The sequence below is a fragment of the Balearica regulorum genome, chromosome 9 (genome assembly GCF_011004875.1).
Source record: "Balearica regulorum gibbericeps isolate bBalReg1 chromosome 9, bBalReg1.pri, whole genome shotgun sequence".
NCBI lineage: Eukaryota > Metazoa > Chordata > Aves > Gruiformes > Gruidae > Balearica > Balearica regulorum.
Genome location: NC_046192.1, coordinates 24,644,884 through 24,658,797, shown reverse-complemented (window position 1 = coordinate 24,658,797; position 13,914 = coordinate 24,644,884). Strand labels below are relative to the sequence as shown.

At 38.3% G+C, this 13,914-nt stretch overlaps 1 protein-coding gene across 2 annotated transcripts; it reads right to left on the bottom strand.

Annotated features, from left to right (window-relative positions):
- Positions 1 to 1,028: 1,028 nt before the first annotated feature.
- PDCD10 (programmed cell death 10) lies at positions 1,029 to 13,778 on the bottom strand. 2 transcript variants are annotated; one of them, XM_075761616.1, is made up of 8 exons: positions 13,630 to 13,778; positions 6,701 to 6,915; positions 6,009 to 6,062; positions 4,566 to 4,683; positions 3,774 to 3,900; positions 3,326 to 3,404; positions 2,935 to 3,017; positions 1,029 to 1,259 (listed from the first exon to the last, which is right to left on the bottom strand). In XM_075761616.1, exons 2-8 carry the CDS (start codon positions 6,794 to 6,796, stop codon positions 1,178 to 1,180), a joined length of 639 nt encoding a protein of 212 aa, XP_075617731.1. In that variant the 5' UTR covers positions 6,797 to 6,915; positions 13,630 to 13,778; the 3' UTR covers positions 1,029 to 1,177. The 2 variants fall into 2 exon arrangements, with proteins under 2 accessions (XP_075617731.1, XP_075617732.1); XM_075761617.1 differs by having other exon boundaries at positions 13,635 to 13,740.
- Positions 13,779 to 13,914: the final 136 nt, after the last annotated feature.

The following is a 13,914-nucleotide window of genomic DNA, read 5'->3' as shown; positions in this document are numbered from 1 at the left end:
GTGTTATAAACTGCTTCACATTCTTCCCTAAACTTACTAGTTATGGCCACATAAATATTTTAAAACCTTTCAGAGGTTTATTCTATAAAGATTGCATTTCAAAATAAACTCAAGGTGCACTTCAAAGGGGCATACAAGATATTCATTACAGTGTGTGAAATATTACCACAAAAATCACAATAACATTTGAATCTGTCCATTGGCAGTTCTTAACCATCTACATAGACAGGTTTTGTCAATCGAGGTGTCTCATGATTTCAATCCCTGATAAAAATGCTGCCTTATGGCATGCATAGTAAAGGCATCACTAGTGCTACCTGAAAGAGTTCTATCTTTTCTCCTCCTCCCTCCCAAAATGGTACCAACAGAAAACCCAGTTCTCTCAGTATTTTAAATTCGCCCTTTGCTGCATATATTTTAAATAATCTTCTCCTCAAAACCTTGGAATAGTCTAGAGTAAAAACCTGTTAACTCACCACCACCAGATTAAGAAAAAAGTGAGATTTAGTTTCTATCAAAAACAAAAGCACTTTCACTTCTGGGGTTCTTCATTATTTTGTTAAAGACATCTTAAAAGAATTATTCTGGTATTCTGGTCCAGTATTAGATCACAGCCAAAAAACCCTTGGTTTTAAGGAAACCCCCTCATTTATACTGACTTAAACTGCCAGTAGCTTTCAGCACCCAAATAATTTTAATTCTTCCATTTAATGAATGTTCTGCAGTTCTAGAAATACGAGTTATGCATTTTTGTTCACATACAAAAAGACAGTCTAACAGATGTAAACTATTTATTGAATATTTGCCACCAATATTGTTAAATACATAATCTTGCAGTTTTCCGCTTTCAAGTTAAAATGTCAGAAACAGAACATCAAATATTTACAATTCTTATAAGGAATGTTACATAATGACACATTAAGGCGTAAATTCTTTTGGCTTATAATTCTGAAAAGAATGATAATAGCAAAAAGTGATGCAAAATCTTCATTGTGAGATTATGATTAAGCTACAATGTTTTACAAAAATATGGTGTAAGATGGCAATAATCCCATTCAAAATCCTGCATTAGGCCCCTCAAGAGGGGCTGATAATTTATACAGTCAAAACTTTAAAATTTACATATAAAGGTACCCTATCCACCATTGAAAAGTACAACTCTCAACATATACAGTTTTCAGGCCACAGTTTTGAAGGTCTGGAGTATCAAGTTGGTTTGATGAATTAGTCGGTTGGCACTTATGAACACATTTATTGCCCTGTTAAAAGAGAAAGAGATTGCTTCAGACATTTTTAGAATTACGTCGTTCAACAAATACAGCATGAAGTTTGGGCAACTAAATATATTGGCATCTACGCTCCGCAAATTTGAAGCATATTGATGTTTTACTACATTATGATCTACCTGAAGCTTACTGCTGGTAAACAGACTTATTTACATAGTTAATCCTAGAAAGAGTATGTTTACTGGCAGGAACTTAAAGACTTTGGCTCTCAATCCTCATTGATATCTCTGTCACTCAGTAAACGAAGAAAAAGGTGGAGCCAATGATCATTAAACACCTCTTCTTTTCAAAGCTAAACACTTAATCCCTAGTAACTTCATAATTTGCAACTCTTTCCTCAAGAAATACTAAGCACACACATATGGAAGCAACATACTATTTTAGTCATCTTTTTGTTAAGAAAGAGGTGTGGAGTCACTGAGGTTTTTCAGCTCAATAACAACGTCTGTGAGCATGACTATTTGGTTCAGAGCTGTTACTTGCTGGTGGGAGCAGGGTATCTTATTCAACACGCAGTTCAGATTTAAATTACTTCTGACTCCACAAGGGTATGAAATACAAGCCTTAACCTGGGATTTCTTGGAATATTGATAATACCTAACATGCTTAAAGCTTATGCCCACAATACACAGCACAGCATTCACTTCACACAGGGCTAAACAAAGCTGTGTCTCAGCGTGGCTGGAGTACCTGCACAACATGTCCAACCCTTTCCCCATTTTTTCAGTCAAATAGTTTTCTAATCAAGTGAAACTGTTTAGACCTAGTTCATGTGAAATTATCTATACATCTGTTCAGTGATCATAAAGGTACCAAGGTCTAAATTTCTCATTTTAGTATCATAACCATGTTTAGCCCCAATAAGAGGAGTAAAAAAAAAAAAAAAGAGAATGCTTTAATAGGAACAAGGTAGTATTCACAGCTGGTCTCAAGACTTCTCTCTCCTTTAGTAACACTCTTAGTCTTTGCCAAGCTCAGCAAGACCAGACATGAAAGTTAGTCCTCATCTTTAAAACAGCAGCACATAGAGCACTTTGGCACTGTCAAACTCTGGCGGAGGGGGGGGGGGATATGCTCATCGTCTGAAACAGTCACTACAGTGACATGTCCAAGAACAGTGACTTCCAAACCCAAGGTGAAGACCTGAAAACAGCCCCAGTTTGAAGGCTAAAATGTTCAAATATAAAAAGATTAATCAGCTGAGTAATTCCAAATACTGTGAAGCACTATAAGGAGGTATAAAGAAAGGACAATAAAAATGTAAATCAAAGAAAACACTGCACATATGTTTAGTGTTTGCAAATGATATTTCAAATAGGTAGATTACTTGTTTCAATAAAGCATTTGTAAATTTTTTGTTACTAAAAAAGCCACACAAGGCCATGAAATTTAACTTCTCAGATTCAAAGCTAATACTGCACATGGGTGTTGTCTGGTGGTGCATTTAAACATACTTCCCCTTCCTCAAAAGCATTACAAAAGGAATAAAAGTATTTTAAAGCAGGCATGATGATCTGAGGACACAGGTGAAAGAAAACATTAGGAACTCCTGGAGAAGGTAGCTTATACCCAAAAGCTTGTCTTATTTTTCCCTGTTAGTCAACAAGACCTTTCATTACATAAAATGTTAGTACAAGAACATACTTACTTTCCATCTTTAAAATAGGTTTTCAGAGTATCACTGAAACTTTTGGAGTATTTTACAAACTCTTTCTTTTGGTGCTCAAGTGCCTAAGAAACAAAACACCAGGAGCAGAGTCTTAGTTCACATATTGTTTGGTACAGTCAGAATCTTGACATTAAACTGAGAAGAAGATTGGCTAACATTACACAGGTATAGAAATTTTGATTTTTTTTTTAGAAGACATACAGAGAAAACCACCTTCTTATAAAACTGCTGAGACGTACCATACAACAATCCTGTTGTTAAAGTATTATGTCATTGACCACTTAAGCTGTCCTATTCATCCTTTGATCAAAAGAATGTGCTTCCTCTTATACTATTAAAAGTATTGTATAAAAAAAGTTATTGCACATACCCGCCGGTTCTGGTATTGGTATTTCTTGAAGACATTATTTACTGTGTCAAGAAGTTCCTTTATTGCACTTGCGATGTCCCTATTTGGCAATAAAACAATAGTTGCAATACATTTAAACTATGCTGTTTAAATGTTGGAATTTAATCCCCTTCTAGTAGTCAAATACTTCTTAAAACAGTCTCTACAGAATACGTGTCAGGATGTAGCAAGACCAAATGCAAAAAGCTAGACCAGTGACACAGGAATTCAAATAGAAATCAGCAAGTTAAGTTTGGTCTAGTAACATGGGGCTCATTAAAAATCCTCAAATTTGCTCATTTATAAGCAAGGATGAGACTCCTTTCCAATGGGAACAGTGTTGCTAGCATCTCCTACAGCATTTGAACATTCAGATTTAAACAAAAAGTTTGACTCCTCAATCTGAAAAAATACATAATACAGTACTTACTTGATTGTCTGAAGAAACCTCACTCTGTCATTGATCTCATCAGGAATCTTACTAAGAATCTGTTTAAGTGCTCGTGCCTTTTCATTAAGATCTTGGAATTCTGGTTCTGGTCTTTCAATCATATACTCTAAACAAGAAGAACGTATTAAAAAATACCATTAGTTTTTCCTGAAGTCACTAGAGACAGCTAAAAACACTACTTCACAAAAAGCAGCAGTATTGCCATGTTACATTTGAAGGTGAACAGCACAAAAATAGCCATGACAAGAAGACTACAGTGAATAGACTCTGCATCAATAGAAACACAGTGCAACAACAATCTTTATTACTGCAAGTTGGAAAAAAAGCCCATCTTTATTTAAGTGAGACACTGAAGACACTACACTATCAAATGTAGTATTAAAATAACTTAAAGCCCACTGTACACTCCCTTTCTCTGACAGTATAGCTACTGCTTTTAATTTGAAGCAGAGAAAAGGAAGGTGAGTGTTAGACTCTATATATGCTTTTTTCTGGTCGTTAGCATTGCAAAAGGTGAGCTATGCACCCACATAAACATAGTGCTAAACATTCATTTTCTTTCTTCTTATTATTAGTCAAGTATGTTTTTTAGGGAGATTTAAGTTCTCCAAAAGAGGTATTCAGAAAACACAATTATTTTTCTACCATGCTGAAAAAAAGTCTATTAAGAAACAAATAACCTCTTCTGAAAACAGGCTTACAGAAATGAGTGTTCCTAGTTAACAGCGTAATTAAAAATCCACATATTTAACATAAGAGATAAGATGTTACCTTCCACATCATCAGCTGCCATACGCAGAAGAGACTCTGTGAAGTTCACATCCACACTTTTTTTCTCCAGAATTTTCATAATTATGTCCTGTGTAAGACCTGGATTTTCTTTTTCAGCCTGTATGGCAAAGAAAATTTTTGTTCTTAAATATGCATAAACCTGAATACTGCAAGCACAAAGGGATATTTTCATGTAACTTGCTTCATATACTGCAGGATTTTGCTAGCAACTTTAAAAGTCTAATGGCTTTTAACTAGCAGGTTACATTGAAAACCATTCTTCCACTACAGTATCCATTTTTCTCAGATTACAACAGTGATTTTGTATAAACAACTTTTCCAACAAGCCTTTCACTCATTTCAATTTGAATAAGAAAGTTTTTCATGAAATTCTATATTCTGATACATTTTCATAAACACTAAGCTTTGAGACAGATACTGTATCCATCGGGATTTAATTCACTCAAACACAGGTGCTACTCACCCATCTTCCACATGACATTTTATAAGTGTGCCTCTTATGAATCACATCATATGCTCAAACTTCATCGTGGAATTGCTTTTGCAGAAAAAAAAGCTTTTGATTTATGACATATCTAAGTAAAGCTAAGCTAGACTAACATTGGAGGTATCCACACTATCTGTCCTGCTATCAAAAAAATATGCTGTATTGAGTAAGAATGAGGGTGTGGGGTTTTTTTTTTAGCTAGCACTACCATTTCCACCCATATCTCAGTTTTTACATTATTTACATTCAGCTTCGCTCCTTACCACCAGTCATAAAAACATTTAACTTGTGCAGCCTCTAGTTGAGACTTAAGACTGTCTAGGTACACTTAGATTTAAGTGTAGAAACAGGGAAGTATTACTTAGTTGCATAGCTCAAAGAATTTTAAAAGATCTCCACTTCAATAAAGCCATATAAAAGAATATTTGTATTTTCATTCTTTAGGAATATAACAGATAAGTTAGAGGAATATTTTTTCCATTTACTGCTGAATGCAAATACAAGCATTTAACTTCTCCTTATCCACAAAATAATCCCATTACCATTCACTTTGTAAACCATTTTCAAAGTCTGCTACATGTCTATTTCTCCCAAGCACCTATTCTACATAATCTTGTCATATTTAGACTAAGTTTATTACCTAATTACCTTCACTGATTCCTCAATACAAGCTTTTGTACTACATGGATAAGACAAGATTCTGCTTGTTTAAAATTGCTCAATATGCTTGTATCATTCAGATTTCTACTCATAACTTTTTCAGACATTTCAAACTTACAGTCCAGGCAATTGTCTGCTTTATTTTTATGACTATTGGATCAAGGATGCATTCTTCAAACACAAAGACACGAGGAAACATGACAGCTGACTTTTTAGCTTCATCATATATGGTTTACCTTTTAAACAATCATTCTTCAATATAAGTCACTTCTCACCTTAATAAAAGCTGCTCTCAGTGTCTGAGCTGCAGATAGATTTACTCTTTCTAGCTGCAATAAAAGTTTAGAATTATTAACAATTCTAATGTTATCAGAACAAAACAAGTCACGTACTCATGCCTTGCCATAGCATAATGAAAAAGGGTACCGACAGAAGCATTCAAATTACTGGTCTCATTTGAGGGAAAGATACTATAAAGTTTGATCCCAAAGGAAACACTTCCCCCCCAAATAAAAACATTAAAAATCAAACATGTCACTGGACATATTTTGCATTTATCCAGCCTACAGCAGAAGTCTGACAGAAGCTTTTGTGACTATCTTTACCATCTCTGATACTTGAAGAACAAATATCCTATTAAATTATAGCCATTAGCAGTAAAATTAAAACGTATCAAGCTGTTCACAGGTACATATTCAACTGTATGTTACTTCCCACCACAGAATGCAGGACCTAGCAGTTTTGTGAAAATCCTCCGTAAAAGGTAAGAGAAAAGATCAGGGCCAAGACAACTAGCAATCTTTGACGAGCATGAAACTGTATTCTTGGAAAGAAGGGTAAAACAACGCATAGAAAGAAGATGGTGTTAAACACAAAACTTTCCCAATCAAGATGAGCAACCTGTTACTCCGATCATATTTCCCAGTGTAAAGGGGATTATTACATTCTAAAGCAAAACATAGCTTACCTCATTAAAGACAGGGTACATAACAGCATAAAGAGGCATGGAAACCATAGAAGTGGTCTCTGCTTCATTCTTCATCTCTTCCATTGTCATCCTCATTCAAAGATCCACTTCTCAAGGAAAACACTATAGAAGCAAAAAACTCCTCATTCACTGGAATGTTTCTTCTTTTTCCTCGTTGTGCAAGAATACTTGAAGAACTTGAAAAATAGATTGTCCTTAGGTTGTGTGAGAGAGAAACAAAAAACAAACACAATTATGAATGCTCATGACTGACAGGTTCCAAAAATGAAAAGGCACAGAACAACATTAGTTTGTTACTATCTAGAAGCTAGGAATTACTTATGGCATGAGTTGAATAAATATGGAATGACTACTTCATGTAACTTCAAAACCCTAATTGAAATCTTTTAAGTGAACAAATATTTTAAATAGCTAGGTACTACCAAAAACGTTTTACTTTGAGTTCTTATGGAATTAATTTTCCTGAAAGAAGTGATTTTATTTCATATGTGTTACAAAGATATTGCCACCACTCATAAGCAGCAGCTCAAGATTCCTGACAACTCACATATATAACAGGCTTGAAAAGCATTACATACCGTAAACCCAAGCCCCATACAGATGCACTATGACAATTAACATTAAGACTACCTATAAATACTCCATATTTTTGCATGTGCATCAAGTTGTGATTCTGCTGGAGATCGGTGCTTACTTTCTACCCATTTGAATCCCAAATACTGCATCTTTGGTTTTATATAAGCCCATGTCTTAAGTCATGTTTCCGCTCAGGGTGTGTCAAGAGCTATGTTAACTCAATGGAAAATTATTGTTCCAGTAACTGAACCTAGGTTTTGCAAGTTCTCCACCCAGTCGAGCTCATCGCATCCAACATGGAGTGATCATTGTTCAGACCCAGAAATTATGTGGAAAAGAAACAAGGTCACCCTACAGTTCATATGAAGTCTTTGTTACAGCCTGCTATATTTTCTGTTCATAAGATTCTTTTACAATATTTTATATAACATAATTGAGTTTAAAGACCTAAAGTCCAAGTTAGACATAAAGATACAAAGAAAGAGATTAACAGTTTTAAATTTTAGATTTGCTTGGAGTAGTTAATGCACTAGAGGAGGGTTTTTCCTCCTAACAAGCTTCAGACATGAGGTATTTGTATGTTCGCGTACTGATTTTATTGATATTTTAGTAAGAAGAGAAAAAAGTGAAATATTTAAGAAACAGCAGAAGCTACTACAGTAATCAATATCACTTCCTGACAGGTTAAAAAATGCCAAGAAATTTCTTCGATCTATATTCCTCATTATGCTCTGCACTGCTGTTTAAATAGAAGAACAGATATTCTTTTTTGCCCAGGGCAGGTATATAGTAGTTTAGTTACAATGATACAAGTGAAATTTGTTATTGATTACAGTAAGCACAGGAAAGAACTTGGATGACTACAAATATCATGCATGTCTCATCTGAGCATGTGATTAGGTAGTCTGAATACACCCAAAAGTGAGAAAACAAGTGAAGAACCAGTCACACTACAGAAACAGCCAACTGTTAAAACAAGATTTGAAGAAAAATTATACATGAATATAGTAACAAGCAAGAGCTTTTTATACAAGTTTTCTGACTTGGACTACTTATTACAAAAATCTCATCTTTGTCTTACTGTTCCAGCCCTTCAACATGACATACATGAGCAGATTCCTATAGCCACAGGATGGTATTACTGAAATGGTATTATTTAAAAAGGGGTCTGTATAGATGAGATACGTCCACATGGATGGAATTGCAAAAGTCAGGACTCTCGCATTTTTATCACCTACCTGTACATATTTTACAGCTGTCAAGAACACTGAAGAATACACGTGAATATTTATCGTTCCTCAAAAAGTTGATATCTTTAAAGAACTTGTTTCAGAGTTACATAAATTCACGCAAGGTCTACTCACATGGGGAGGAAAGGAACTTGTCTGAACAAGTTTTCACTCACAACTGCAAGTACAAGCTGTCCCATTTATTATACATGCATATTCCCTGCACTAAAGACTCTGGCATGTAGGGGGCAGAGTGGATGGAGAACTGTTAGCTTTAACATTTAATTCTGTGTTTCTCAAAGTTCAGTAAAAATACATACTCATGCAAGATACTACACTAATAAGCACCACTGAAGATAGCATTCACAGATTAATTTAATGCAATTTTTTATCTAGAGTACTGTATTCTCAGAGTAAGTTTTTAAAACAGTTAAATCAGGTCATTGAACATTGTTCTAGTCTACCCAAAAGATTTTTGATCATAGGAAGAAGGGCAAAGAAAGACAAAATAAACATTTGACAGAATTACTTTGGTTTTATGGATTAGCAGTATCCACAAAGAAAAGGAAATACTAACTGAAATGATGGATTTTTATGATGATGAAAACCTATTACACTGTGGACTACAATGAAGAACTCATTTTCTCCTGAAGAGCCATAAACTATTGTTACTAATCCACAGTACAGTTAAAGCCCCCATCTAAAAACAATTACACACCACCTATTACCTCTTTACCAGACAGTGACACTCTTCAAACAAATCTTGGATTCATATTAACACAAAGGATACAAGTGTTGCAACTAAAGACAAGAGGTAGATTTAAATGTACACACACCAAAAAAAAGTATATAAGAACATCAAATATACTTTTGTTGCCAACATATGAAAAGAAATATATTCAATATATCACACTGGTTATTCATTATTCCAGAAATCTTCCCATTTTCTAGAAGATACACTAGGTAGTGTCATGCTGTCATGCAAGTATCTGACTGCTAACACTGCCACACCATTTGTCTTTGCAGCTAGGGATCAACTTCACATCCTTCAGCTGTAACTTGGATGCACTGCAGTCTTTGCCAGTGTTAAATAGCAGGGATAAAAATCTTCACCAAAACTCCCACATTTATTTGCATTACAGAAAGATAGTTTGTCATGGCTGCACTAAACCACAAATAAATATCGTTGAAGGTGGTCTCAATCCTGATTATGGACCAAATCCCCATGAAAACCTAAGTTTCTGTTCTATTATTTAGGTAAATTATTAGACAGTCCACTAGCCTTCAAAACAGCCTGACTAAAGCCAAAGTTCAATGCACATCAGCATGCAGCAACTGGGAGCTTGCAGTATTTCTTTTGGTATGTGATCTAAAGCAGCCATCTGCATAGCTGCCAAGCTTTACAGCAACACTGCCTTCTAAAAGCATAACTTCAGTGCACTACAATCTCAAAAGTGTCTTATTTGAGATGAGTTTACCCTAGTTTCAGCTGCCAATTGTTTTTTTACATTCTCAAAAAAAATATTAGTAAGATTCCATGAGAAGGTGATCTATTAGGACAGCACAAAGGAGGTGCATGGCTCAGAAAATCCTGGCAAATTGCTGTAAAACGCAAAAAAGGTGTTATTTAGCTGGCAAACTTGTTAACTGGTCTGAGGGGGAAGACAAGGAGAAGATAGTAGGATATGCTGTCTGGAACAGACAGACTGCCAAATAGTCTACATGCAAGCCTGATCTTTTTTGTTACAGTGATCCCACAGATTCAAATCTGTATACGTGTAATTAGAAGCCATGCTTCATGCTACATCATCAGATGAAATCGACCATCGGAGAGAATGTACAGAATGATATAGGGAACTCAAAAAGAATCTAAATCTGAACACTATGCTGAGATGCCAGCTAATACAATCCTGCTGCTCAGTCTTAAACCATGGAATACATCAAGCTATATTCCAAGAGATGTACTAACATGGAATATATACTTTCACTGTCAGTACAAATTTTACATTCTAACCTTTAAGTTCCAGCATTAAAATATTATCCCAGCTATTCAGCAAACACTGAGAAAACTTGTACATTTTAGATGAGAAACAATTTGGAAGGATTCTGATAGACCTATTCCCCCATATCCATCCAATGACATTTTAAATCATTCAACTCAACTTTATCATTAGAAAACCTACATTAAGATAAACTTCCTGTAAGCCAAAAAAGGGTAAATAGCAAAACCCCACACTTCCCAAAATGTACAACTACTGTTATCAGTATGTACAACTACTGTTATCAGTATCTAAGGTAATAATTTGCTTTCTCTGTGACATTTACTGACAAGACTTTTGGTCATGCACTAATATCAAGAAGCAGAACTGCAGAGTCACTTAATAAGAATATAACCATCATAGAGTGCAGGAATCTTCCCCAAATCCACATCTGCTCTTTGGCCAGTGGGGAAACAAGCAAGGCATCCATAAAGAAAGGTGTTTGTTTAACACTATCTTTTGAAACAGTGTTTAAAATTAACAGAGTCTCATGATTACAACTTTTAAAGAGTTGTTTTTAAACAACAGAAACATTAGGTATCAATCGGCAGGATTTCAATCTTCAGTTATGTCATCAGTAGATCTACCTATGTACTGATGTGGTATCTATTCCCTTCTCCAGGCTCTGTCTACCCTAGATCTGGAAAACTTTAAGCACCTAGACATTAATACTTGTTTTATTTTTAAAAGTACTAAAGAGGAACAAGGTCTGATGCAGTGATCTACCAGAATGATTATTTCAATGGTTAGCAAAAATTACAGTTCCACTCCTGCTAAAAAAAAGGCTATCTTTACTGCCAAGAAGTTCTGCTCTACCTTTTGCAGTGAGTATTCAAGAGGAGGTTTTACCTTTAACCTGATCCAAGACCCCCGAGTTACCAGAAAAATTAATTTAAGTTCAGGAAGAAAGAGTAGGGGAGGGAAAATAGCAGCATGAATTCTATCATGAATTCAGAGGCAAAGAGCTTGGCTCTTGTAAGACCAACATGCATGGGAGGGGGGAGTTTAGGTAATTTACTAATTACAGTTGCAAATTTTACAGAAGAAAAAAAATCACAGAGTATGCTCTTTTAACTGTATGCATACCCCACACATAGCTTGGGAACTAAGTTTCCCTTATTAATGATCACTTAAAAGAAATAAAAACCCCACACTCCTTTTCCTTGCCAGATGGTAACTTACCTGCCAACACTATATTTCAATTACAGATTGCAATTATTTCCCATTGTAGAACTTAGACTATATGGTACAAAGCTGAAAGGCTTCGTGCTTCAGATACGAAACTACTTTACCTCTTTTTAAAACCCAAGGTGAGTTCAAGACAGCATGGTTGAATTCACTGGAACTGGTATACGGATCAACTGCTATGATAACAATTGCTATATTTTAAAATCAGTAAAAATAAGTAGCAACTTAAGGGACTCCACTGTACTGATGCCCTATTCTACTTACTCTTACACCCAGCAGTTTCACTGAAGACTTAATAAAAGAAATATCACCAGAAAACAGCACTGAAGTTCTAAAAGTATCTTTAAATGCCTCTCGCTAGAATGGAGATAGGCAGTTTTCAAACATCTCCACACACACATAATAATCATTTACAGCTGGGTTCACTCTGACAAAGCGTAACTGCTTATGCATTTTATTACTGTAAGAGCAATTCGTATGACTAATTCAGAAGTCACACGAACTTGCAATAATCTATTTTTAGAATCATATCAATTTAAAAAAAAACAAAATCCAAGCCCACTCTGAAGTCAGGCTTACAACTAGTTCATGTTCTTTTGCAATACTGAACTTCAAAATAGAAGTAATTTAGTCTGTCCTAATACACCCAGTTTTTGTCTCTGCCTACCACATGAGAAACTATGGCCCCCTGGACTGCCCCCCAATTTTACTAGTTGGCAACAGTAGAATTATTATAGAGTGTAACTGAAACAGGCCACGGTTCTTATCATATATACTCACAACAACATATTCCTGCCTCTCTTTCAAGCTCTTTTTGGGAACACAAAAGTAAAGCTATTACTCTATCAAACACTAACAGGTAAGACATAGTTTTAAATGCACAAATACATTCCAACAAGTAAACAAATACCAGAAGGCAATTACTACCTCTGATAAGAGGAACAGCACAAACCTGGCCCAAGGTTTCAGCCATCTACCTGTGCCCCAGTGCGTGTGAGCTACAGGAAAGGAACCAACGAAACTGGCCAGCTAAGGGAGCAGCTTAATGGGACACCTAAGCATCGAACGTCTCCCCGGACTGTTCGGTGGCTAAGAGGAGCACAGCCCGGGGTACCTGCTCTCCCTGCCCGGCACTTTCGCTCTCCGCGGCGGCGCGGGGCGGCCCCGGAGCTGCCCGGTTCGCTGGAAGGAGCCGAGATGCCTTTTCCTCTCCCTCACCTGAGGAGGCACTGACCGCGCCGCTGGCGCTCACCGCAGCCACCTGACAGCGCTCCGCTCCCGCGTTAGGACGAGCTAAAAATAATACACACCCGGGCCTACACTTCCCAGGCCCGGGCGTCCCCCCAGGCCGCCCTCCCGGGGCTCGCCAGCCAGCGCGGCCCAGGCCGAGGGGCCTCAAACCGGGCAGCCCCCCACCCTGAGGGGAGCAGGGCCCCAAACCACCCGCGGCGCCGGAGGGCTGCGGGAAGGACAGGGAGAAGGACAAGCCTTCGGCCCGCTGCAACCCCCGCCTCGGGGCGAGAGGAAACAGGTCACCCGCCCGCCCGGGTCAGACCGTCTCGCCGGCAGGGAGAGGAAGGGACACCCTCTGCCTTCCCCACACGGCGAGGGCCGAGGCCGCGCTCACCTGCGGCGGGAGCTACCGGCGGCCTCCGCCGCTCCTCCGCCCGCCCTGTCCCGTCCTCCCCCCCGCCGCCCCTCAGCCAGGCCCCGACGCTGCAAACAGTTTTACGCTTCCAACGCGGCACAGCCCCGAAGGGCGAGCCAGGCCCTGCGCAAACACACCAGCGGACACCCCCCCCCGCCGCCCTCCAAACGCTCTCGCTCCTCCGCGGGCTCACGCCGAGGAGGGAAGGACATCAGCATGGCACAGCACCTCACCTCCCCCCGACCCACGGAGCCCTCGGAGCTCTCGAGTGGGCTTCGCCGCCGCGCCGGAAGCGCCTGCGAGCAGGAAGCGTCCGCGGCTGTTACCACACACCAGGCGTTGTCCGGAACTAACCGGCAGCCGCGCGGGCCCCTGGGGTTTGTAGTCCGCCCGCCGCGACCACAAGCCCCATAATGCCACGCGGCACAGGGCCTCGGGGCGGGGGGCGGAGACGGGCGGGGGAGAAGGAGGCGGGAGCGCCCAATCGGAGCGCGGGGCTGGCGGGGAAGGCGG